The sequence below is a fragment of the Astyanax mexicanus genome, chromosome 13, assembly GCF_023375975.1.
Source record: "Astyanax mexicanus isolate ESR-SI-001 chromosome 13, AstMex3_surface, whole genome shotgun sequence".
NCBI lineage: Eukaryota > Metazoa > Chordata > Actinopteri > Characiformes > Acestrorhamphidae > Astyanax > Astyanax mexicanus.
The window spans coordinates 32,161,044-32,188,746 of NC_064420.1; the positions used below are offsets into that span (position 1 = coordinate 32,161,044).

The 27,703-nt window shown below is 41.8% G+C and overlaps 1 protein-coding gene across 5 annotated transcripts in view; it reads left to right on the top strand.

The window, feature by feature from the left end:
• The first annotated feature begins 779 nt into the window (after nucleotides 1-779).
• The window catches only part of snphb (syntaphilin b), a 33,811-nt gene continuing 6,887 nt past the window's right edge, over nucleotides 780-27,703 (top strand). The window contains exons 1-4 of one of the 5 annotated variants that reach the window (XM_049486514.1): nucleotides 780-988; nucleotides 20,809-20,964; nucleotides 21,383-22,838; nucleotides 27,140-27,256. In XM_049486514.1, the coding sequence (XP_049342471.1) occupies nucleotides 22,810-22,838; nucleotides 27,140-27,256 (146 nt within the window). In that variant the 5' untranslated portion in view covers nucleotides 780-988; nucleotides 20,809-20,964; nucleotides 21,383-22,809. The remainder of the gene's footprint in view (nucleotides 989-20,808; nucleotides 20,965-21,382; nucleotides 22,839-27,139; nucleotides 27,257-27,703) is intronic. The other 4 variants (XM_007250782.4, XM_007250784.4, XM_007250783.4 and 1 more) reach the window with 4 other exon arrangements.

Below are 27,703 nucleotides of genomic sequence, written 5' to 3' on the forward strand. Positions count from 1 at the left end.
TCCCTTATTCTCTCTCTCCATCTTTTATTATTTCTCTTTCATCCTCTCTCACTCTCTCCTTTACTCTCACTTATCTCTCACTTAACTCTTTAATTTTCTCCTCTGGCTCACTCTCTCTCTCTCTCTCTTTTATTCTCTTTCACTCCTCTCTCTCCCTCTCTCTCCCTCTGTCTGTCTTTCACTCTCTCTCTCCCTCTCTTTCATTAAATTTCTTTATTCTCTCAGTTTCTCTCTTTTACTCTCACTTTTCTCTTTCACTCTTTAATTCTCTCTTACAACCCTCTTTCTGTCACTCACTCTCTCATTTACTCTCTTACTCCTCTCTCCTTCTGTCTTTCTCTCACTTCTGTCTCTTCCATTCCCTTTCTCTCTCTCTCTCCTTTTCTCTTTACGTAACTCTCGTAAGTCTCTCTCTTTTTTTTCTCGTAGATTCTTTCTCTCTCTTTTTCTCTCTCTCTCTCTCTCTCTCTCTCTCTCTCTCTCTCTCTCTCTCTCTCTCTCTCTCTCTCACACACACACACACACACACACACACACACACGCATACACACACACTATCTTCCTGCCGTCCTCGAGCGCTCCTTCCCCTTTAAGAAGAAGCATCGTAGCATTACGCAGCTGCTTTCATCTCGGTCGTCTTTCCTGTCGCGCGGCCCTGCCGCTCCTCCTCCTTCTGCTGCTGCTGCTGCTGCTGGCAGATCTCGCGCGCCGGTCAGCAGCATCCCGCGCTCGTGCATCCTAGCGCATCTGCACTGGCTATAGGTGCGCGAGGGGCGGGGGGCGGGGGGCGCGAGGAGCACCACCAGAAGAAGCGCTGCGATGCTCACGCGCTGAAGGAGCCGCTGACAGCATCACCACAGGGATATTCCCGCGCGCAAGACACGCGAAGGACACACACACACACACACATCAGTCGCCCTGCCATCTTTATCATGCAGCATCTTCTGCAGCGTCAGGAGCGCGCAGTGCGCGTGCAGCTGAAACTGCGGTGAGTGCGCACAGCAGATGTTGACATTCGCCTGCAGCGCGCGTGAACGCGAGCGCGGGGTCGTGTGTGTGTGTATATGTATGCGTGCGTGCGTGCGTGTGCTTGTGTTTTATTTTCCAGGTGTTGCACGTGCGTGACGTGACGTGCTCGCTAGCTGAATGTGCTGCGTGTAGGAACGCGCTGTTCTGATACTTTTGGCGCAATGTTGCTGCATTGCTTGTTTGGTGGTAATTGATGGAGAGAGGTCTGCTGTTAGCTCACTGAGCAAGTCGTGACAGGTGCTGAAGCTCTGCCATACAGGGCCTGGTGTGACCTTGTACTAGCAGGGAACATACACACATAGACACACACACACACACACAGTGTTCCCCAGTGTTAAATGGTGAATTATAATGTTGCCTTTTGATTTCATTCAGAAATGGGAAGAATTAGAAATGCTTCTGACAATTTGTCATATTTATAAGACTTCATACTACACAGAAAACATCCCAGCATAATCAGTATATATACTATACCAGTCAAAAGCTAAGACACACCTCTTCTCATTCAATGTGTTTTTTTTTTACGATTTTGTCATTGTAAATTTAATAATAATGACTATATTAAAGCCATACAGGAACTCATGCTGAATTATTCTGTCAAAAAAGTGTTAAACAAACCAGAACATGGTTTATACTTTAAATTCTTCTAAACAAAGTAGCCACATTTAGCTTTGAGGACAGATTTAGACACTCTTGGTATTTTAATCTCACAGTCTTCATGAAGTAGAGTCACCTGGAAGAGTTCCTGGAGGTGCTGAACAATAGTTGCTGCTTTTCCTTGACACTGTGAAGCTCCAGCTCATCCCAGATCACCCATCATCTCTGTTGATCAGGTTTAGATCAGGGGAATGTAGAGGACAAACACTTTTTTTTACTGTTTACTACGTAATTCTATGTCTTCCTTAATTGTTTTGATGGCTTTAATATTAATCTACAATGCAGAAAATACAGAAAGAAAGCATTGAATCGGAATGTGTGTCCAAACTTTTGACTGGTACTGTATTTTCACTTTCGATTTCCTGCCATGCATGTGTCCACCCTGTCATGGAAAGTTGCCACACAGAATAGACAATTTAGAGAACATTGGCACTAAAGAAAACATGGTTGACCTAGACCTACAAACATTTGGAACTGTTCATAGTAAGTTTTTCCTTTTCAAAGATACATTTAGATTTTTTAAAATAATTTTAATTACCGTGATATAGTTACACAAATTAAATAAGTGTTTTACTACGAGAGGGTGAACAGCTTTAGATTTATCTTAGCTAAACATGCAACCTTGCTGAGGTAAAGCTTAAGCTGTCCACCCAAAATAATGTTAAACAATCTAATTGTATCCTTGAAACAGAACAAGGTCACAATGATGGGTGCATCCATGATAGATAATAAAAAATAAAAATAAGATGGGAAATATTATTTCTGTGTAATGTGATGTCTTATAAGTATGATAAATTGTCAAAAGTAGGAACAATCTTAAAATTATGTCAGCCTAATGTACAGTATTCTGATAATGACCAGGGTAAAATGTTAAAGTTAAATCTCACAATTCCTGCTTGCGTTTCTCTTTCAGATTTTTAGTATTAAATCATTAGGTATCGCTGAGTACTCCACAGACCCGCTCTTCTTACAGAGCATGAAGCCAGACTCAGTCAGTGCACTTTCTGGAATAATGTCTGTCTCCATGGAGACCCTTCTCACCTTCTCAGTGTGTTTCCTGTCCACTGCCATCGCCACATGTCTGCAAGTCCAACTCGGGTCTGATTCTGTAAGCTTCAGTACAATTCATGCTGCAGTTTATAACATTATCATATTAACCTCATAGGATGCTTTACGTCGTCAATACTCCAGCAGGCACCAGTCAAGTGTCCTGCTGTTCCAATAGTTCACCTGGTATTTCAGTATTTTACTTTTTGTTCCAGTATTTCAGCACTTACCTGCTGTTCCAGTAGACGTATTACAAGTATTCCAGTATTTCACCTGTTGTCTTAGTATTTTAACACTCACCTGCTGTTCCAGTTTCTCATTGCTCTTCCTGTATTTCTCCTGCTGTTCCAGTATTCCTCCTGCTGTTCCAGTATTCCTCCTGCTGTTCCAGTATTTTTCCTGCTGTTCCAGTATTCCTCCTGCTGTTCAAGTATTTTTCCTGCTGTTCCAGTATTTTCCTGCTGTTCCAGTATTCCTCCTGCTGTTTCAGTATTCCTCCTGCTGTTCCAGTATTTTTCCTGGTGTTCCAGTAGTTTTCGTGCTGTTTTAGTATTTTTCTTGCTGTTCCTGTATGTCTCCTGCTGTTCCAGTATTTCTCCTGCTGTTCCAGTGTTTAACATTCATCTGCTGTTCCTGTATTTCTCCTGCTCTTCATATATTTCACATGCTGTTCCTTTTTCACTTACTGTATTTCTCCAACTGTTCCAGTCACTCACCTGCTGTTCCTGTATTTTACCTGGTGTTCCAGTAGTTTTCGTGCTGTTCCTGTATTTCTCCTACTGTTCCAATCGCTCACCTGCTGTTCCAGTAGTTTACCTGCTGTTCCAATTGCTCACCTGCTGTTCCAGTAGTTTACCTGCTGTTCCAATCGCTCACCTGCTGTTCCTGTATTTCTCCTACTATTCCAATCGCTCACCTGCTGTTCCAGTAGTTTACCTGCTGTTCCAATCGCTCACCTGCTGTTCCTGTATTTCTCCTACTGTTCCAATCGCTCACCTGCTGTTCCTGTATTTCTCCTACTGTTCCAATCGCTCACCTGCTGTTCCAGTAGTTTACCTGCTGTTCCAATCGCTCACCTGCTGTTCCTGTATTTCTCCTATTGTTCCAATCGCTCACCTGCTTTTCCTGTATTTCTCCTACTGTTCCAATCGCTCACCTGCTGTTCCTGTATTTCTTCTACTGTTTCAGTATTCCACCTGCTGTACCAGTATTACACCTGCTGTTCCTGTATTTCGCCTGCTGTTCTTGTATTCCGTGTACTTTTCCAGTCATTCACTTGCTGTTTCATTATGTGTGACTGTCTCTGATAAATTCTCTGTACTTTTTAGGACTGTCACTGGATAATGGTTTTTTACAGGATGCTGCTGTCAGCTGCATTCAAGCCGTGCTAAAAAGGGCAGAACACCAAAGCCTTCTATAGCCTGGCAACGTCAGTATGTGACTGTGTTCAACACTGGCGGTGGCTTTTATACTTTTCGCATTTATATTGGAATTAATATTGTATCAAACGATATTGAGAAATACTGCATATTTTGTTATTTATTTTGCCCATATTGTCCAGCCTTACAAACCACACACATTCATTCATCCACACCTAGAGGCAATTTAGCACATCCAAAATTATGAGTGTTCAGTGAAAGATCTAGTGTCATGTTTTAGGAATGCCATGTTTGCTGCATTTAGGTTTCTGGTCTAGCCTATATTCAGAGCTGTACTGAACCTGACGTCACTGTGAGCTGCAGCACTGCAGCTGTATATACTGACTTTGTTCGTTCTTTCTCTTTGGCTGAAATTTCGTAGCCTCAAGTTTTAAGCCTGAAGTTTGAGTAGAGTTGAGTCATTCAGTAAGTGACTCAAGGGCGTCCTGAGTGTGAGTCACTGACTCAAGTTCCAAAGTCTGGTATTTAGTGTATAAAGTCTTGAAATAAGTTGGCAAATAATAAATAAGCCTGTAGATTATGGTATTTTTAGATATTATATAACAGCAGTGCAGTGCTGCTCTATACTCTTATACTCTGATTCAGCGATCCAAAAGCACTATACATGCTAATAGAATTCTGCTAGAACTCTTTCACCCTTTCCTATTCCCTCCAATTGTGGCTCCATCATGTCTGCTACAAAAGTTGAGGTGTCAATCTTCCACTATCTCTGACCATTCATCTCTGCAGGGACCCACATCGTTTCTATGCTAATTTGAAACCCCCCATTAAAGTGACCACCCTGCAGTGTTCAAAGCAGGATCCAATGTATATAATGTCCCCTCAAAATATCCCTAGTTAGATTGCTTCTGATCGACTGACTAAGCTGTGCCCGTGTAGATTTTCTGTCTGCACGTGAATAAACTCAAGTCAACTCCGAATTTCTAACAATGCTTTTTGTAATCCTTCATTCATTCTGCTCTTTTGTTTGATAGAGTGCTAGCTAGCTGCTCTGACGTCTTTGGTTTGAAGGATGCTGAGGTGATCAATAAGCCAAATTGATCTCCCCTTCTTCTGAACTACAGGGATTTTATAAATATCTTTTTACCAATTAAAGCTGACTATATGGAGTTTTTTCCTTACAGTCTATCCCATAATATATTATAATAGCATATTAAAGCAATAAATGTAGGTCCTACAGTATATCATTCATTTATTAATACACATGGCTTTTTGTTCTTTGTCATTGTTGTTATAAGATCAATTATGGGATGGAGTAACACTCAGTGTGAGGTCTCCAGTGAGGGACTGGGAAGCCCAGCCAAACAGGGAGTTGTGAATGAATGCTGTCGGCTGTCATTACTTGGCTTTGCTACAGCCACTGTTGTGTATGTGTGCACCCCTGGCCAAATGATGAGTGTTTTTGATTTTCTTTGTGAGCATAAGTTGGCATCCTCTACAGAGACACATTAGTACACATTCTGGAGTTTGTGGTTACTGTTCATTAAATTAAAGAAAAATTATTGAAAAGATTCAGATTTCAAATTTTTTAAGCAACCAAGACAAAAGCATAATGGAAGCAGGTCTTCCATCTTCAGTGATGAGTCCCCCTTTGGTCTTGGGGTAGTTTACCAACAAATCCATGTTTGGAGACACTGTAGTCAACTTCAAGATGAACCCAGACATCCTCAGACATCCAAAAGACCTGGTATCATGTGGTGGGTTACAATTTTGGATTATGTCAAATCACCATTGCTCTTTAATACATGCAATTTGACAGCTCAGCGTTACGTTACGCAACATACCATATTTTTCATACTATAAGGCGCACTTAAAATAATTTAATTTTCCCAAACTATAAAATGTAAGAATTCTACCAGTCAGGTTGTAAGGAGCAGTAATGTCACTCTGCTAAAGTACAGCGATATAAAGGATTTTCAGTGAAGTTTCTCCAGCACCGAAGCTGGAGCAGTATTAGCATTAGCCACAATGTGTTTACAGTGTTACAACAAGCTATGTGGGAACAACCGCTAGCTGATAGTGACCTGGGTTACTGGAACACTCAGGGTTCCTCAGTGAAGCGCTGCCGGGCGGCATTTACTAGCGCTAAGTGCTGCTAAGTGCGGCTAGACCTGCTGCTAACCATGGCTAGCGCTGCTGCTAACAGTGGCTAGTGCTTCTGCTAACTGTGGCTTGTGCGGCTGATAACCAACCACGGTAAAATATTGGAAGTAACCTTTACTTTGCTTCCGAAAAGCATTGCAGTCTGACATTTCCAGCTGGGTGAGCTAAAATGTTGAGCAGGATGTTATAAGATTGTTTACTTTTTTCACTTTATTTACTATTTAACATTGTCGTTTATTTAAATTTTGTCAGATTAAACAAAATGACTCATGTATAGTTTTATATTAACTTATATTTTATTATATATTTTTTCACTTTGAGATACAGCAGTGACAAAATATTATGTAATACCAACCAAAATTAACTCAATCAGTATCAGGTGATTACATTTGTTCGACACTCATGTTTTGCTTTTACAAATCATGGAAGGAGCTGTAGTTAGCCTTATATCTTGGAGGTTACAAACCTAAGTTTTTGTAAAACCGATAGCTTTAGCAATTTCTTGTTCACCAACATTGCAAGTTACTCCATGATTACCTATATTGGCTTACACTGACAGACAAACTAAGTACAAAGGAACAGAAATAGAAAACAAAAAATCACCATTCTGAGACAAGAGGGAACATTGTGTGCTTCCAGCACAGTAAAGACTTTGAGGAGCATGATGGATGATGCTGACCTTGCTGTATATCTACTAGACAGGTAATTATTTTTCGTAGCACATCTCAAGCTAACACATGTTTTTTTTTTTTAGAGCTTTAAGAGACAACCCATTGAAGCTAATTACTATCCGCCTAATACAGCTTCTGCAGCGTACATGCATAGGGATTTATTTCATGAATTTAACAAATGAGTTTTAAATCAATTAGCTAAAAGGCGAACGGTGTATTGGAGAAAAACTGTAGATAGAGATGGCACTATATCACATCGGGATATATTCTGAAATCTGAAGGTTCCATATAATATATTTATTCAATATAACATTCAACAAGGTAAGTATGCAACTTTAATTAGCTCAGGCATGTTTTACCAGCCCTGTTATTTTAAATCGCAGAAGGAAACACAGATTTTTCCTTAATGCTGAACTTGTAAACAAAGGGTGTTTATTGCTGAGCATAGTTTCATTTTAAGCATTTTAACAAGAATGTTTTAATTCTTTAATTGTTAAATATGTTAGAGCCTTACGTGATGTTTCTCTCAGTCCTACAGTATGGTGTTTGGGAGGCTAGTTGAAGCTGTTGTAGCTGTGCTGTTAGCTAGGGTTAGCTTTTAGCCTAGCACAGATTTCACATCACTTCACAAGATTTAGCATTCCTGTCACTTTGGGTTTCCTTTTTAGCAAATTGTCCTGTTGTGGGGTTTAAAAAGGATTGTCTTCTCTTATATTTTCTTATGTGTGGTTAGCTTTAGTCTGAGGGAGGCTAAATGTTGGAGAAAACAGAAGGTAAAAGCTAGTCAGCTAGTTGTGTTAGCATTGCCTGCTTGAGCACCACTTCTGCAGACACTGGCAAACGATAAACCACAGTTGTGAGTAGGCTACTGCTTTGTTTAGCTTGTATTATTGTATTCCAAGAAATAGTCAGGTATGACCGTTTGCTACTTCTCTTAAATGTATCTAAACACCACATTCTTTCAGCTTTGTGGGGAAATATTGCATTTTACTGTGTTACAGTTTTGGGTATTAAAAGGTTTTTTTTTAATGTATTTCTAGCACAAATAGCAGATACATATTTACACCAATAATCCACCTCTAGACATAAATTAGCCTAACCTTCATTAGGAAGCTGTATTTTGTTGCTGTCCAATGAAAAAAAAGTATCTCCATTTGTGCTGATTTTTAGTTTACCACAACATTTGAACACACAAACTGTCCCTTACACTGCGTCAAGATTTATTGATAAATGGGCCAATAGAAACTCAAAAATGACCTGAAATTAACTCTTTTTTATAGACTTCCATTGAAAGTGATAAAGGTTTCACCTCTGTCCTGTAAAGTTGCTTTTTTGAAGATATTTGTTTTTCATTGGTTAGTGGTTAGTGCAGCTCACATACACTGAAAAACAAACCGGTCAAAACTGGCTATAAGCTGCTATTATCGCTTATTGTCAATTGTCAAAGTTTACCTTTGATTCATGTACAGATTTAACCCAATTTACGGCTGATTTTAATGTGTGTAAAGCTGTAGCATCAAATATGTTTTTCTGTCTAGAGAATTAAGCTGTGTGAGCTGGATTTATGCCCTCTTAGAAGATCAAGTAAAGTGATACAGTCACTCGCACAGATTTAATGCAGGGATTTACTTGTGAAGAGGAGGAAAATTGCTTATTTGTGGTCTTTTGATGTGTTGTAATGATGTATCATTTTCTCTAAAAGGGAGGCCAGCTGTTGCCATGATTGTGTCTGTGCTATTCATCTCAAAGGATCTTACAAATGTAATGTAAAATGGGCTGTGTTTGTGTTTGTGTGTGTGTGCTGGTTTACTTCACTGTTGTTTGCTCGTTTTGTAAGTGGTGGATCTGCATGCTAATGCTAATCTTGTATTTAGCACTAGTGTAGTTAGGGAGTTTACTGTTGCTGCTTAAGTTGTTGTGTCCGTACAAAGTAACATTTTATCAGAGTAATCTTTTTTACAGTAATCTTTGAAACTAGTGAATTCATTAATGACAGAGAAAACAGAAAAAAAACATTTCCCTGCTGGTAAGGTAATTAGCAGAATTGCTATGATCCATAATTTACTCCCACAAGGGCAGATTAACCCCAGTCTTTAATTAAGAAGCAATTTAAATAGAACCATTTTAAAGGTGCCAAAGAATGCTTTTTAGTTATTTAAGTACATAAATAGTAAAACTGTAGATTTAGTTGGGGTAAAAATGCCCAGATACATTTTACAAGCATTTTTACAAACTTGTATCTTGTATTGTATTGTATTGTATCTCTGAATGAAACATACTGATTTTCATTTTGTGATGGGCTTGTGGGGGAAATAAAATATAAACAACAATAATTTACCTTGATGAAAAACTGGAACAATGTAGCATATGTTTGTTTTACCAGCAAAACAAGAATACTGTAGTTATTTTATCATAATCAAAGCATTTTTTTTTATTAATTTCTAAAATATACTAGTTCATCTCAAAAAAGTTACTTTATTTTAGTAATTCAGTTCAAAATGTGAAACTCATATAGGTGTATTACACACAGAGTGATCTATTTTTAAGTGTTTATTTATTTTATTGTTGATTTTTGTGTCTTACAGCTAAAGAAAACTCAATATTTTAGAAAATTTGAATATTATATAAGACTAATTAGTATTTTTCTGTTAGTTCTGTCAGAAGTATTGATGGTAAACACCAGTCAGCTAGTGTTAGCATTTAGCCTACCATTGATACTTTCTGTCGAAAGGCTTTTGCTAGTTATATTGGTTTGTATATGTTTTTTTTATATAGGTTTACTGTATTTTATACTCTAGTATTTAGCTGTGTCCTTGTAAATGGAGTTGTCCATTCTTCGGAACTACTAGTAGTCCATTTACTGCTGCAGAATGATAGTATGCTGTTTTAGATGCAGCCTGTATCTGGGTTCAAGAGACTCGCTGTCAGAATGAGTTGGTGAGTGTGTGTGTGTGGTGTGTGTGCAGTGTCAAATGTGCAGTAAGACAGCCAAGAATTCCAGTGGGTGGCTGGCTCACAGCCGTTAAGCTTCACACAGACACACACACTCACTCACAGCATGTCTATCCCACTGGCCCGAGGTCACCCTGCCCTCGTCACACTGATGAAGCGTGACACAGCACTTTTAAATGTGTGTGTGTGTGTGTTTGTGATGAACTATAACAGTTATAGGATATGGATCTAGAGGGGCTAACTGTAGGTGATTGGTTGCTTCATTAATGCTGCAAGGTCCTCTCTGACGAAATGTGTCTTCTTGTATTTTATTTGTATCACATACATTATGTCTATTAGCTGGATAAAAAGAAGCAAGCACTCAACAGTACAGTACAGAATACAAATAGTGTTAATCACATAAACATAACATTGTGCATAATTATATAATTACATAAAAAACATAGAAAATAGAAAAGTATGTTTCCTTAAAAAAAGACCAAATGTGACCAAGCACAACAGATTCCATATTTTCTCAATTAATATCAGCCTGTCCCACATTTAAAGGATATTTTGACATCCAAAGGACATTTAAAGGTAGGAATAGCTAGGAACAGGAGCCCTATCTACAGAAACAGAGATGGAGGGCATTGCAAAAATAATCGTTGACTAATTGACTGTGTGATTATTTTACAATACACAGAGATGACCTTAGTAATTTTTGCTGACCTCTGTATTGCCCTTTATGTTTTTATTTGCAAGTAGAGCCCATTAATTTGAACTACAACAAGTTGACTTTGTTTTAAAAGAAAAAGCTTTTTATCAATATAATAAAAAAAAACAAGATATTGTACAGTATAAAATATCATATCAGACCTGGGGGGAATTCTTAGGTAGGTTAGGTAAGAGAGAACTTTAAAAGAATGTTTAGCAACGTTTAAAAAAAAATTGGCCTGGAACGTTACAGAAATAATGCTCCAGGAACAATCTAAAAACATGTGAATGTAAATAAAGGTTTGCATCCCAAAGTAATTATAATGTTTCTCACATAATGTTCCACGCTAGACGAATACTAACATTATGAAAACATTAAAAGTAACATTTCCAAACTTCAAAGCATGTGATGTTGCAGAAAGGTTACCAGAACTATTAAAAAAGTAAAAAATAAAAACAAAAACATTCTAAAAAAAAATCCTATAGCAGTTTAGTGAAGTGAAGTGATTTGCTTATATAGGCACCTGTATGTACTGTCTATGTACATCTATACTTACCATATTTTTCGAGACCTGCTGAATTAGAAGGAAAACATGGCAACACCCCTGTTCCTTACTAGTGTAGCATAATGCATTTTATAATCCGGTGTGCCTAATGTATGAAAATAGACCACAAAATAGATGTTTATAGTGCGTCTTATAATCCGGTGTGCCATATAGTGCCAAAAATACGGTAATGTAACTCAATGTTCATACCAAAGTATAAGTAAAAGTTTGTGTGAATGGTGGAGTAAATGTCCATGTAAATGTAAATGTTGATCAGAAGACTGGGTTTAAACTTAATCTGTAGCAGTTTATTGGCTCTTGGAATGAAAAATCTAAGAACATTGAGGAAACTTGACAGATTGAGCGTTCTAAGAACATTAATTCTAGCATTTAGAAAGTGTTTGGCTTTCCAAAGAATACTAATGGCCCCTTTTACCTCTAAATTTCTTCTGCAGCTTTCAGGAGATGGAGATTTGCCCTGAGATTGAACATTTTTAGAATGTTATCTGTAACATCTGTTAGCTGGGAAGTTGCATCTCAACCCAGTAGGAGAGTAGAAGGTTCATGACCTTCTTCACCTCTAAAGATCTTCTGTAGTTTTCAGGAGATGTAGATTGGCCCCAAAAGCATGTTCAGCTTCAATGTTCTCCTGTAAACACTTAGGAAAGGATAAGAAAGAGAGCTTATGAGACACAGAGGATGAAGCTGTCTGTTCATCGTTCTCTCCGGAGTCTGAGTGTAAATGATCTTGGTTCTGTGGCTGGTACTCACTGTGATTTCACTGGAGGACACAGACACTGTTACTGTGGCTTTGTGACTCTGTGTGAGTGTAAGAGGAGGGCGGGGGGAGGGTGGTGAGGGAGAGAGACGGAGAGTGACTCACTCTTTCTCTGCATGGTATTGAGTCGTGAGTGAGGGAGTCCCAGTGTGCATTACTGCAGTTGCAGGCAGCACCCTGATAGAGACGCTAAGACCATTCGAAACACCTGCATTTCTTTTAAACAAAGATCCAGGTACATATTTTGTAAACAATTGCATATCCTCTTCAATAGAAGGTGTCAGGTTCTTGAGGACATTGTATAATTGTGTTCTGCAAAGTTAGGTCTAAACTTCTGGTGAGCAGTTTTATGAGAAAAGTGCATCACAATTATACTATCACTAGTGATACCACAACACATGGAGGGTAAAGAGTAGTGCATGCCTCCTCTGACACATGTGAAGTCAGCCACCGCCTTTTTTCAAACAACTGTTGATGCAGCATTGCCGAGTAGCCTCACAGCGCACTCGGAGGAAAGCGCAGCGACACAGATGCATTGTGCTGATCGACATTGCCCTAGAAGTGATGAGAAAACAGATGCTCTACCCACCCAGAGAGAGCAAGGCCAATTGTACTCTCTCAGGGCTCCAGCAGCTGATGACAAGCTACAAAAGTGGGATTTGAATCAGAAATCTCCCGATCATAGACATGAACTATATTTAATACTCAGTTCTGGAAAAAAAAAATCAGAGACCATATCTGATTTAACTATTTATACGTATATGTTTAAGTAAAATTACCTTTGTTGTTTCATTCTATAAACTACAGTCAACATTTCTCTCAAATACCAAATAAACATATTGTCTTTTAGAGCATTTATTTGCAGAAAATGAGAAATGGCTGAAATGACAAAAAAGATGCAGAGCTTTCAGATCTAAAATAATGCAAAGAAAACAAGTTCATATTCATAAAGTTTTCAGAGTTTAGAAATCAATATTTGGTGGAATAACCCTGGTTTTTAATCACAGTTTTCATACATCTTGGCATGTTCTCCTCCACCAGTCTTACACACTGCTTTTGGATAATTTTATGCCGCTCCTGGTGCAAAGCTTTAAGCAGTTTAGCTTGGTTTGATGGCTTGTGATCATCCATCTTTCTCTTGATTATATTCCGGTTTTCAATTTGGAAAATCAAAGAGACTATTTTTTAAGTGCTCTCTCTTTTTTCAAGAGCTGTAGTTCTAAATTTAAAATCTGTAGTAAATTCAAACAGAATATCATGTTTTTTATATTATTCCTTGTATCAAAACAAAAAATGTGTCTTTTCCTGTTCTGTCTTCTTTACATATCTCAACAATAAGGGGCAATGTTAATGTAATTTAAATGTCTTCCCCTTTATGGAGTCCTAATGTACCCAACTATGTACAAAAAACAGTAAAAAGTTTGGTAAAATGAATTGAACATCCCACAAACAATGCTGGGACTGAAAAGCTTAGCACAGTCATTAGATTTAGCACTTAGCATTTTCAGGATTTTAGCTCAGCTAAGGCAAAGCAATGCAAGGAAGTGCTGCCGTAGTGTAAACGGAGGAGTGGTATAAATAGCCTGACTCATGCTCCCCTCTCCACCATCAGCTTTGAAGCCGTATACAACAGGGAGTGTGCCTGCATCTTTGAGTTCTGGTTATGTAATAGGGTTGTGCAGGTCTCGTACTGTCTCTGTGCATAGAGGACATCTGCTTCAGAGCCTCCCAACAAAGGCAGATGTCCCATTTATCTGAAAAAGCCAGGATCAGAGTGTTTCTGTCTGGGTCATAAAACTGTGCTGCAGCTTTTTCAGAATGATCTAAAACTGACTTTGCTGATTGTGATCATATAAATCTGTTTCAGGGTTTGAAGGTAGGGCTGGGCAATTCATCAAAAATTCATCAACAGTTGGGACGTTCTCCACTGTATGTCTAATATGGTTACTCCTCCCTGTCAATTCTACAACCTAATAAATAAAAACGTAAAAACCATCAGCACTTGTTGACTTGAGCATCTCTGATTTATTAGAGATACAAAAAAAAAACGCGTTTTGGCTATGCAGCCAATCATAACATTGATTTAAAACCCACAGTGCAGGCTAGATAAAGTCTCTGATGCAAACCACTTTCAGAAGACCTTAGAAAAAATTTCATTTACATTTATAATTGAAGATATTTAGCAAATGCACTTATTCAGAGAGACTTTCAAACGTGCTTTGTTGTTAACTTCAAAATTCAAAATATAAAAGACTTCTAGGTTGTAGACACCTAGGAGAAAAAACGTTAGTTTAGGAACTCTTTAACAAGAAGATTCTACAGCCTACAAAGCCATTGCTAAAACCTGCTGAACGAATGGCTGAAAAAGGTATGTGTTTTGGTGCTGAGATGTCCAGCAGTGTAAAGCGCTGCCACTGTGATCGGGAGATCGCTGGTTCGAATCCCGGTCATGCAGCTTGCCATCAGCTGCCAGAGCCCAGGGAGAGCAAAATTGGCCTTGCTCTCTCTGGGTGGGTAGAAGGCACTCTTTCCCCTCATCACTCCTAGGGTGATGTCGATCAGCACAAGGCGTCTGTGAGCTGATGTATCGAAACCGAGTCGCTGTGCTGTGAGGCTATTCGGCAATGATGCATCAGCAGCAGTTTAAAAAAAAGGTGGTGGCTGACTTCATATGTATTGGAGGAGGCATGTGCTAGTCTTTACCCTCCTTGTGTTTCTTGTGTGGCTTCACTAGTAATGGGGAATATGTAGTAGACTCAATCAGTGCAGACTCTCCCAGTACTCCCTGTTTGATAACCATCAGAGTAAATTTTATTCGTACACAATGCAGAAATTCATGTTCTTTAATAAGAGTTTGCTTATTTCTTCATGCAATAAAAATGTTATGCACTGGGCAATAATGGAAGAAAGAGAGCTTGTTTTAAGGCATTGGTTCACTGAGACCACCTACCAGTCCTCGTGGCCTATTTAGAAAATTGAAAAAGCAGAAAAATCAATGGCAACACTCTAGTTTAAAGATCACTTATAGTAAGCTGATTCCATGGTGGTGCAGTTTGAGCCTTCCCTGTTCCCTTCATTCCCTAAAGCTTCTTATAGATGCTCATGCTGTGGTAGAAATGATGGATTATACTGTATGTATGAAAGGGAAGGATTATGTTGGTGCAGGAAGAAAAAGGCAATGGGAAGATCACGTGTACTGCAGTATATTCGGATCCTGATCTAATCTTGTGAAGAAAATAAATAATCATGGTGCTCATGTTTTGCTGATTGTTTTTTTTTTATTTTTTTTTCCCCTAATAATGTGAATAGAGCAGAAGAAAGGTCATATCAGGCTGAAAAACAGAGCTTCTTATTTTGGGCTATAAAGGTGGGCAGTTGCTTGACTCAGTGTGTGAGAGTGAGAGAGAGAGAGAGAGAGAGAGAGAGAGAATGCTGAGGATAGAGAGACAGAAACAGCTGAGGTGGGCTAACTCCTAACAATTAATTATTCAGGCCATTAAACTCTCTTTCCTGAGGCTCACAAGCAGAATGTTCTCTCTTTTTCGTCTCATATTTTCTGCACGTGTGTATCAAAAAACGCTAATTGCTTTTTTGTAGTTTTTGGCATAAGAGTCTGGATTTTTGTATATTACATTGCCTTTATATTGATTACCTTCTTTTATTTTGTAATAATGATATTTTTTGCAGTGTATTAAAAACACATTAGAACCAATGCTCTGTTAGAGGAATGTTTTGCTGCACTATCAGTTTCGCAGAGGCCTACATGCTTTTGCGCTTGTAAAGACATTGGGCCTTATTTAACCAATATTTAAATGTGTTCCTGAGGCAGGTCCTAACAAAAAAAAATGCAAATTAAAAAACTTTATTGCAATGGTCTAACATTTTAATATGGTATTAAAGCGTCTCTGAAAATATTTCACAAGTACCCTAAAAACAGAATGATAATAATAAACAGAATTATAAAAATGATGGATCACAGACTAGTACAAATGCACTAGATGGTGTAAGGAATTGCAGGCAGGAGGCGGACGTAAAAGCGAGTAAGACCGAATGTATTAAATAAATAACAAATAAACAAAGAAACAAACAAGGAGCAAACAAGAGATAAAGCAAACATAAACAAACAGGGGAAACAACGAGGAAATAAACTAGACAGAAAGTAAACTAAACAGGACTAGGGAATAAACAAGGAAGTAAACTAGATATAAACTAGATATAAACAAGGACTAGAGCTATAAACAAGATAAACGTGGAACGACAAAACAACGGAGGAAGGTGCAAAGACCGACAAGCAAACACTGACACAGGAGGATTATATATACAAACAGGAAGCACACACGGGGAAACAGGTAACGATGGGGCGGAGCTACAAATTACACATGTGACGGAAAAATTACTGGGGAACACACTGGGAAACAGAGAAACACAGGTAAACCGTGCAAAGGCGTGACAGATGGCTGCTATGGAATTTTCACTGGGCTTTAGATGATTATCTGTGAACAGTTACATTTACAACGCAGGCGGATGTCAACGTGAGCTTCTTGTTGTTTGCTATATTATGTACATACTTTCTGTAGATGTTTGTCACAATGCTAACATTTTTTCTTCTGAGCTGGATTACTCACTGATAGCTGTTCACAGTGTCAATGAACCCTGCAGACCTCCCCAATGGAACAAACTACCTTCCACTACCAGATCAGGAGAATCTCTCGCTATCTTTAATAAACTCCTGAAGACAAAGAGCAAAGACTTCAAAGAGCACTTACTCTCCTAACACCTCTAACAAACTAACTACTTTTAACCTCTTTTTCTTCTTCCCCTTCTCTACTCCTCTATCCCATTATTTCCGTTTGACCTCCTTTAGGCCCTGTCTAAAGATGTTTTTACCTTCTTTTACTTTTGTACTTCACTATTGTAAGTCGCTTTGGACAAAAGCGTCTGCCAAATGTAATGTAATGTAATGTAATGTAATGCATTCATTTAAGGTGATGCTAAATACTCCTATGTTGCTGATTGCTGTAGCTAAAGCTAATAAACTAGTCATACCAGTAAATGGCAAACATCCACAGTATGATAGCCATGCTTTAATTTTTTTACTGTGGTATACAATGGAACTGGTTACCTTTGCAAACCTACATTAGTGAATGTAAGAACGTTTTTGAGAAGAACTAAAATAATGGTTGGTAATCAATTTTTTCAGCATCAGTGTTACACCTTAGCCTTTGTCTGTCTTCTGTTTCTCCCTCGTTTGGTCTCTTGTGCTCCTGCCCCTCTGTTTTCCTGTCAGTGTTCACAGCCATGTGCTATTGTTGTTGTTAGTATTTGTCTCCACCCTAGCTCCGCCCCAGCCCTGCCCTGTAGCATCAGTGTTCTCACCTGTGTCCTGTTTGTAACCCCGCCCCCTCGTCTTCCTAGCCCAGGTGTTTCTCACTCTCCTCTTGTATTTAAGCCCCTCTGTTAGAATGTTCAGTGTCGAGTCTTTTGTCTTTTGTCTCCTGGTATCCTTGCTGTCCGTTCGTATCCTTGGTGTATCCTAGTCTTAGTTTAGTAGTCTGTGTTTCTTAGTTTGACATTATCCTAGCCTTGTTGTTTTGCGTTTCCCGTGTTTTGTTTGCTTTGATTTATCTTGTTTGTTTAAATAAATATACTATTTGCACTTACGTCCATCCCTCCTCCTCCATCCCTCCGTCTCCCGCGTAACATAAGACTCGACCTAAAATATGGACGTAGCAAGGTGGCAGGCTACGAGGAAGGCGGACCTCGAATATCTGCGGTTCCTCGCCGAGCAAATTCGGGGAGATGAACCGCTCCCGGCGCCTCTCCTTGGCTTGGAGCTCGTCAGCCCAGCTCCAGCTAAGCTAGCTAGCCTGCTAACTCCACCGCGCTCTCAAGCCCGGCCGCCTTCCAGCTCTCAAGCCCGGCCGCCTTCCAGCTCTCAAGCCCGGCCGCCTTCCAGCTCTCAAGCCCGGCCGCCTTCCAGCTCTCAAGCCCGGCCGCCTTCCAGCTCTCAAGCCCGGCCGCCTTCCAGCTCTCAAGCCCGGCCGCCTTCCAGCTCTCAAGCCCGGCCGCCTTCCAGCTCTCAAGCCCGGCCGGATCCCAGCTGTACAGCCCGGCTGGATTCCGGGTTTTCGACTCCTGCTCCGGAAGCAAGCTCCGGTCCGGTGTTTTCAGCCACGCCCACTGCTGAGTCTGCGGCTCCTGTCCGGATCTTGGCGGCAGCCGCACTCTCAGCTCCCGCTGAAGCGGCTTCTTCGCCAGCAGGACCCACCGCCTCTGGATCAGCGCTGCCCGCGGCTCCCGCCGCCTCTGAATCAGCGCTGCCTGCGGCTCCGGCCGCCTTTGACTCTGTGCCCGCGGCCCCGGCCGCCTCTGACCCAGTTCCCGCGGCCCCGGCCGCCTCTGACCCAGTTCCCGCGACCCCGGCCGCCTCTGACCCAGTTCCCGCGGCCCCGGCCGCCTCTGACCCAGTTCCCGCGGCCCCGGCCGCCTCTGACTCTGTGCCTGCTGTTACCCCAGTTCTTGTGCCTGGGGGTCCAGCCTCTGCTCCTGTGCCTACTCCCAGGTCACGAGCTCCTAGACCCGCCGCGCCTGCTCAAGCCGCACCCGCCGCGCCTGCTCAAGCCGCACCCGCCGCGCCTGCTCAAGCCGCACCCGCCGCGCCTGCTCAAGCCGCACCCGCCGCGCCTGCTCAAGCCGCACCCGCCGCGCCTGCTCAAGCCGCACCCGCCGCGCCTGCTCAAGCCGCACCCGCCGCGCCTGCTCAAGCCGCACCCGCCGCGCCTGCTCAAGCACCAGCAGCTTCCGCTGCCACAGCTCCAGCTCCAGCACCTGCTGCCACAGCTCCAGCTCCAGCACCTGCTGCCACAGCTCCAGCTCCAGCACCTGCTGCCACAGCTCCAGCTCCAGCACCTGCTGCCACAGCTCCAGCTCCAGCACCTGCTGCCACAGCTCCAGCGCCAGCAGCTCCCGCTGCTCCAGCCTCAGCTCCAGCGCCAGCAGCTCCCGCTGCTCCAGCCTCAGCTCCAGCGCCAGCAGCTCCCGCTGCTCCAGCCTCAGCTCCAGCGCCAGCAGCTCCCGCTGCTCCAGCCTCAGCTCCAGCGCCAGCAGCTCCCGCTGCTCCAGCCTCAGCTCCAGCGCCAGCAGCTCCCGCTGCTCCAGCCTCAGCTCCAGCGCCAGCAGCTCCCGCTGCTCCAGCCTCAGCTCCAGCGCCAGCAGCTCCCGCTGCTCCAGCCTCAGCTCCAGCGCCAGCAGCTCCCGCTGCTCCAGCCTCAGCTCCAGCGCCAGCAGCTCCCGCTGCTCCAGCCTCAGCTCCAGCGCCAGCAGCTCCCGCTGCTCCAGCCTCAGCTCCAGCGCCAGCAGCTCCCGCTGCTCCAGCCTCAGCTCCAGCGCCAGCAGCTCCCGCTGCTCCAGCCTCAGCTCCAGCACCAGCAGCTCCCGCTGCTCCAGCCTCAGCTCCAGCGCCAGCAGCTCCCGCTGCTCCAGCCTCAGCTCCAGCTCCAGCCGCCCACGTGGTACCCACTGCTCCAGACCCTGTGCCCGCGGCTCCGGCCGCCTCTGACCCTGTGCCCGCGGCTCCGGCCGCCTCTGACCCTGTGCCCGCGGCTCCGGCCGCCTCTGACCCTGTGCCCGCGGCTCCGGCCGCCTCTGACCCTGTGCCCGCGGCTCCGGCCGCCTCTGACCCTGTGCCCGCGGCTCCGGCCGCCTCTGACCCTGTGCCCGCGGCTCCGGCCGCCTCTGACCCTGTGCCCGCGGCTCCGGCCGCCTCTGACCCTGTGCCCACTCCCAGAACTTTGTATACCCCCAGGCCTGCCCCAAGGCCCCCTGTCTTTGCCCCCAGAACTGTGCCCAGGCTGGCTCCTTGGACTTCCGTACAGACTTTCGCCAGTCCTGGGCACCCACCAATGTTTGTTCCCGTGTCTCTCCCTGTCCTGGTCCCGGTGTCTGTGTTTGTTCCCATTCCTGTCCCCGGTGGTTTTCCTGTTCCCGTCCCTGTCACTGTGTTTGTGTCCGTCCCTGTCCATGTAATTGTCCCAGTTTCCCTGCCCAGTCTTATCCAGTCCCAGTTCCCGGCCACTGTCCAGTCTGTGTTTCAACCCCCTGTCCAGTCTCCATTCCAGTCCCAGTATGTTTCTCCTGTCTAGTCTCCTGTCTCAGTTCCTGCCCCTGTGTTCTTTCTCTGGTCTTGTCTAGCCTTGTCTTGTTTTTCTGTTCCCTCTCTCTCGGCGCCTCTGGTAGTGGCGCCGTTGAGGGGGGGTAATGTTACACCTTAGCCTTTGTCTGTCTTCTGTTTCTCCCTCGTTTGGTCTCTTGTGCTCCTGCCCCTCTGTTTTCCTGTCAGTGTTCACAGCCATGTGCTATTGTTGTTGTTAGTATTTGTCTCCACCCTAGCTCCGCCCCAGCCCTGCCCTGTAGCATCAGTGTTCTCACCTGTGTCCTGTTTGTAACCCCGCCCCCTCGTCTTCCTAGCCCAGGTGTTTCTCACTCTCCTCTTGTATTTAAGCCCCTCTGTTAGAATGTTCAGTGTCGAGTCTTTTGTCTTTTGTCTCCTGGTATCCTTGCTGTCCGTTCGTATCCTTGGTGTATCCTAGTCTTAGTTTAGTAGTCTGTGTTTCTTAGTTTGACATTATCCTAGCCTTGTTGTTTTGCGTTTCCCGTGTTTTGTTTGCTTTGATTTATCTTGTTTGTTTAAATAAATATACTATTTGCACTTACGTCCATCCCTCCTCCTCCATCCCTCCGTCTCCCGCGTAACAATCAGCAGCATGATTCAAATTTCCAGACCATACAGTCTGAATAGGTCTAAGTTCAAACTAGTACTCACACTAAAAAGACCTTTGCTGGAACTCAGGAAAAGTAACTTTAGTATTTTTCTGCTGTCGTATCACCTTTCTCAGGCTGGCTGCAGCTGAAGTGTTTGATCTGTCCTGAAAGGGCTCCTGGGAGAGCATCGAAGGAAGGAAAGGAGCGAGAGATCCAGCTGCAGAAAACATGAGCCAGCTGGCCTCCATGTCTTCACCTGTCAATAAAAAATCCGGCTCTGGATCTCGCAGGTACGGCTCACACCTTTCTTCATACAGTATTTCACTTTATTCTGTCACCTTTCTCTTATTTCTTCTGTCTATCTGTCTGTCTGTCCTCTTTTTCTTTCTTCCTTTTATCTCTATCCTTTCATTTTTTTTTACTGCAACAAATGGGATGTTTGTCTTATCCTGCTTTAACATGTTGTTCTCTGGTTTGTTCTCTGGTTTGTAGATTTGGTCTTGGAAGTTCCGTCTGATGGCTTTTCCTTGAATTTTAAATGTTAGATGTTGAAATATATTTATATATATATATTTATATATGTAGTGGGAGTAGTTCATTTTTCTTCATCCTCATCAGTCTTTGAGCGCCACAAGTGCTTTGCTAATACTAACAAGCCTCTCTTCCTTTCTCTCTTTCTTTTTCTTTTTCTTTTTTTTTTCTGTGCAGTCATGGCTATGCAAGCTCCTTAACTCTGAGCATAATTCTCTTTCAAACCTGAAGATTGATTTCACAGTGTGCCGTTGAAAAGCTATTAAGCCTAAGAAAGCAATGAGACTCAGCGTTAATAATGCTAGCAGTCTCTTTTTTTGCATGAGATGCATTAGTTTAATTGCTACTAGATAAAAATACTTAGCTTAGATTAAATATAGAAATCATGGTGGATAAAATATGTCAATACACGGCAGAGCTATTTTAATCTATTGAGTCTGTTGTAGTACAGAGATTGTTAAATTATTTTTTTGTTAATTAGCTATTAATAAGCTACAATGTCCAGTTAAACAATCCTGTTTCAACTCTCACTGTCCATTTTTTCAGCTCCACTGATCTTGTAGGAGCAATTTATAGTTGTAGTTCTATAATTATAGACTGTAGTCATTCTGTGTGCTTCAGTACTGCAGTGACACTGATATGGTGGTATTTTATGTGTGTGTGTTGTTTTGATTTGTGTGGATTAGGCACAGCAGTGCTGCTGGAGTTTTTAAACACTGTGTTTACTCACTGTCTACTCTATTGAGCCCTATCCGGACGGGATTCGTTTCTCAGGGGAACGTCTGTGAAAAATATTTCACACTTCTACTCAGTGATAAAACTCTTGGTTCCGGACTGCAATAAAAAAAAAAACAGGAGGACCAGTGAGTTTTAGCTTTCTCAGTAACATGACATTGCGTTCAGTAGCTCCTCCATTTCCACTCACTGGTGTGTTTACATGGCTCTCCATGGAACCGTGCCCACAAAGTGTAATTACGGTGCGCAGTAGTGAAAAAATAGCTATTATATTAAACACAAGGTGACAAAACTCAAACATGTGCATCCAGATGGCACTTAAATTATCAGAAGATCACGGAGTTCAGTGAAAAACAGTAGGTAATTCAGCCTGTAATTTTCTCAGAGGAAGTCTGAGAACAACACATACATGGTCGTTCTGGACGGAAATAAAATCACAGAGGACCCCCCATAAAACAGAAAATAACCCCAGGACCCTGTGTGGGCTTTAGACACCTTAACTACCAACTTGTAGATGTAAAGACAGAGCCAGAAGCTCATTTGTTGCTGGATAGTATGTGTTTGTCATCCTCTAGTCTTTGATCAGTGTGCATAGAACACTGGGTGGATATTTCTCAGTCCAGAAGTAAAATTATGGTTTAAAAACTCCAGCAGCACTGCTGTATCTGATCCACTCGTACCAGAACCACATGCACAAACATAATACCACCATTTTACTCTAAGATTAGTAACATAATCAGCTACTCAGCTACGATTAGCCGTGCTAGCATCTCTGTTTACAGTAGAGCCCAGCTCTCTGCCTTTGTGTCTTGTCTCTCCTCAGATTCAACCCCCTGAAGGCCCTGCAGCCTAAATGGCGCTTGCAGCAAATGCTGTCCCCCTCCTCTGCGCCCCCTCCGTGAGCCTCAGATTCAGTACCCTATGTAGGGCATGATTATAGTAGAGGACACTGCTGCTAGTAGTAGATTAGTCTGTGCACTGCTCCCGAATCCAGGTCCAGTCCAAAACCACGTCTTTAACACTTTGCCTAAGCCATGGATGGGCAGCTACAAGGGGGGACCCATCCTTCTGTGGTCCCTATTTTGGTCTAATGGCATTTTAATGTATTTTGTAGGTTGCACTTCTACAGAGCTTCAGTCAATGGAGAGTTAACTATATGAATATGTATAGTAGTGCACATTACATCAGATATTACCAGAGCATTTTATATAGTTACAGTTCATTAATTTCTGTATTTGGTTATACTTTTGATTATTAGTGGCATTTCTAAATTTGCTGCTCTCTCTTACCCATACATTTACAATCAGACTCTGACAACAACTGAAATGTAATTATTGCTACAGATATATCAAAATAGAATGGATGCAGTAGAACATCTTTCAACGTCAATTTCTTTGCTAGACTGTATGAAACTAATCCAAATCTTTAGATGAAGCTGAATTTTAAGAAGATTACAGCTTGTAATGCTTTGATACTGTGGTTGGATTTGCTACTACCTGATGCCTACCAGCAATTGTTAGCCCTGTGATGAGTACTGGTAAAGTTCTGTTGACTGGTTGAGGACTGGACCTCAAGATGGCTTCCACTCTTGTAGTGGAAAAGATCACTATCAGTGGCCATCTTCTCTGTAGCTGTGGCTTCTTATCTTAGAATCTGTGAGACAGATGTATGGCATTTTGCAAACCCCCCAAAAAAGGACCCAGTAAATGGTAGCAAGTGGTTGTGAAGAAACTTTTGCTACTTTCATGTATTTCAGGCAAATATTAAATACTATGTACCAAATACCATGACATACAAACACCAATGTTAATAACTACACTCCAACAAATAAAGGGATAAACAGGATTTTTTGGCATCATATCAAATGAGAATCATTTTAGCTTTGTAAGTGGCCTTCCATTTCCCATATGCTTTTGGAAATATGGAGATAATTTTTAACATGTAATTAACCTCAACGTAGTGGAATGTTTCTATACCAGCAGTTTGTGGTGATCTGACCCCAACCCAACTATAAACTATTTCCCAGATAATTTCAGCTATGAACAAATGCCAACTCTGCTGTTGTTCCATGTTAAACTACACAGAAACATATGCTAGCCTACAATACAGGACCTTCTTCCTGTCTTTACTTTGTTGCTCCCAGCCTAGACAGGTCTGACCAATCACCAGCGAGAACTTTCTTGCATGGTCTGTTGTGACACATTTTGGTGCACTGTGTGAAAACAAACCAAGCTGAGAACGCTCCAAGTTATTCAGAACAGAGCAAATTCAATATACAGCACAGGCCAAAAATTTTGACAATTTGTTTTCTTTATTTCCATTACTTTTTACATTGTAGATTCTCACTGAAGGCATCAAAAATATGAATGAACACGTGGAGTTATGTACTTAACAAAAAAAAGTGAAATAAATAAAAAAAACATTTATATTCTAGTTTCTTCAAAATATCCACCCATTGCTTTGATTACTGCTTTGCACTCTCTTGGCATCATTCTCTCAATGAGCTTCAAGAGGTAGTCACCTGAAATGGTTTTCGAACAGTTTTGAAGGAGTTCCCAGAGGTGTTTAGCACTTGTTGGTCCCATTTTTTGTTAAATGCATAACTCCACATGTGTTCATTCATAGTTTTGATGCCTTTAGTGAGAGTCTACAATGTAAATAGACATGAAAATAAAGAAAACTCATTGAATGAGAAGGTGTGTCCAAACTTTTGGCCTGTACTGTAGGTATGAAAAACTACTAAATATTGGTGTTTGTAAGATTTATTAAAGTCTTCACACTCTAGATTCTAAACTTGTATGTTGACCCTTACTTTGCACAGCTGAATAGACCACCCCTTTCACTACTCTGCATCATTAGTACTGTGCTTGAGACAGTCCATCTTGTAGAACACAGAAGGATGGACTGTTACTCTGGTCTCACATGTCCCTGGCTGTCTCTCTTTCTGCTATCCGTAAAGATCCCAGCGCTCTCTCATGTTTGCTGTTCATTCCTCTGCTTCACCTTTGCTGCATCTCCTTTTGCTTTTTGCCATGATCCATACGCATGCCCCTTAGTGGCACACATGGTACAACCCACCCCTTTTGAACTGTGATTGGAGGAAAACGGCATGTTGTTTGATATAATGCAGTGATGTGGATTGTTGAGGTGGGAGATGGAGATGAATAGAACTATATACTGTTGTTCATTCAGTTTTTTTTTTTACTTTTATTGTTAAACCTATTTTGAGACATGCTGGTTGTCAGTGATATACATTCTGTGATATACTTAGGATGGACACCTATGTATACAGTAAATATATATATATATATAAATGTCTATTATTTAGTTTTAACCTCCTCAAGGGTAGTTAATCATTCAGTGGTCTTTAACTCTTCTGCTGGGGAGCTACTTTACGCCATGTTCACACTACACAACTTTCAGAATTATCAGATTATTGTACATTTCACAGTGTGCTCAGGGATGTTTCAGTAATTGTGCTTTGTACACTACATGATTGATCAGCGATACACTGTCACAAATTACTGGTGGAAAGTCTTTCACCAGGAGGAACCCACAGTAAGCCTGACTGCTCTCCAAAAACATGATGTCACAAAATCAAACGCAAAACTTTTTTCATTCAAAATCTGTGTCCCAGAAGAAAAACACACATAAGTAAAAGAAAAGACTATTAATGAGAAAATGAATAAAGACAGGCGTTTGGAACTCCACCTCTGACTATTCCTTACCATGTGTCTTCTGCTTTCATTGACTGTTTGACAGGTCTATTAAACGTGAGTTATTAAACCTAGATATTTGTTGAGGGGTTGCGAGGCATCAACAATTATTCATATCACAGCCTTTCGCACTTAACGACCAAGCTTTCGCCCGCGATTGTTTCAAAAACAGTTACGACTCACCTTCCTGGATATGTAATTACACAATGCGGACAGCTGCAGCTGTGATTGTTCCGCCAGGCCTCATATTCCCGTCCACACATTCCCGCCTTTGCAGTTTAAACTGCAGAGCGATGCAGAGCCGCTCATTCACACAGGCAGAAGTATAAATGCGCTCCGACGCCTAGTACACTCTCGCTGGATACGCGTAGGCTACGCCATAGGTTTGATGCAGAAGTATTAATTGGCCTTTATGCAGACTTTGGTTCCAACCCTAATCCACCTAAAACAACTGATCATTGCATTAAGATGTCCTTAATTAGCTAAATGGATTGTGATAGATTTGAGATATTGCAAGGTAGCTCTTTAAAACGAGGGTTGGATTTCACACTTTATTGGCTGGGGCTTAATGATAGCTTTTTTGTTTCACACTAAAGAAACACAAGTTGTATGAATGTACACTAGTAAGCATAATGAAAATTGCATGCTTAAATCATCACACACTCACCTCAAAAACACTCTAATGTAAATACTAATATTCCAGTCAGACCCTTTTATACTTGTACGTCAATCCTACATGCACCTCCCCAGATTTTTTTTTTTTCCAATTTTCTCCCAATTTTTAGCTAGGCCAGGTGTCGAACCCATTCAGCTGCTACTCAGCTGTTACTTAGCTGTATATCCCCCATCACTAGTGATGTCACAACACAAGACTAGCACATGCCTCCTCTGATACATAAGAAGTTAGACACTTCCTCTTTTCGAACTGCTGAAAGAGCGCCATCTACCCACTCAGAGAGATCTCCTTATCATAACGGCAGCGCTTTAAAGTGCTGGACCACTCAGTGCCCCTGCTTGTTTGTTTTTGATGTCTCACAGATATTACAAATACAAATGTGGCAGATAAAAAGTAAACTGAAAAACACACACAGAAATCGTCTTCAGTATTTTAAAGGAAGAATATGAAGCATGTCTTTGAGTTGGTGTGCAGCAGGTCAGTGACAGCATTTTAGAGAATCCCACTGGTTTTTTTTTTTTATTCTTAGCATTCTACTGGATGCGCATCTCCCTTTTCATTCCTCACTGTTATCTGTAACTTATGCCGCTGTCTAGTTTCATTCATGTCGATTTAGCTCGATTTGTCCTCTCTGAAACATACTGTGAAGTACAGATCTAGGATTCCCTTGGGTCTGCTATGTAAGATATATCCAAAATTAATATTCTGTGCTGGAATATAAATAGAGAAAAATGGTTCACGTTTAAGCAGGTGTATGCAGGTGCATGCTGTCCCCTGTTTAATGGTACGTTCTTGTGTGTGGGTCAGTTTTGACTATTGCAGGTTTATAGAGCTAGACTACACCCCCATGGAGTCAGGCATTATGGTCTCTATGAGGCAGAGCCGCGGATTTCTGACGCCCAAGTCTCCGGAGCATCACTGTCGGTCAGCGCATCATCCCTCGCACCCCGTATCTCTGTTATTGTCAATGGCATCCCCTTGGCATGGATTCAGGCTCCTCACTCATGTAGCCTTTTGTTCTTTGTTTAATTTTGACAGAATTGCAGTAGGATTGAAGAAATTTATGGCAATGTACTCTCTGAGCTAAACTTATTGCCAACAGCTAACATATATTTACACCGTTTGGAGAGTGAAGGTCCATGTTGCTTATTAGTCTTCTGTGCTGGCTAGAATTACACACTTGTCTCTAACCTTTCACCAGAAAAGTGGGCCTACAGAAGATGTTTTAATAACCCCAAATCAGAAAAAGTTGGAACAGTGCAGTGTTTCTTAGATTCACGTTTACTTTAAATTTCTTGCAGACAGTAGGCATTGAAAAATGTATTAACATCCTTGGATAACATGTCATTTTAAAGGCAGCATGTTGTGCTA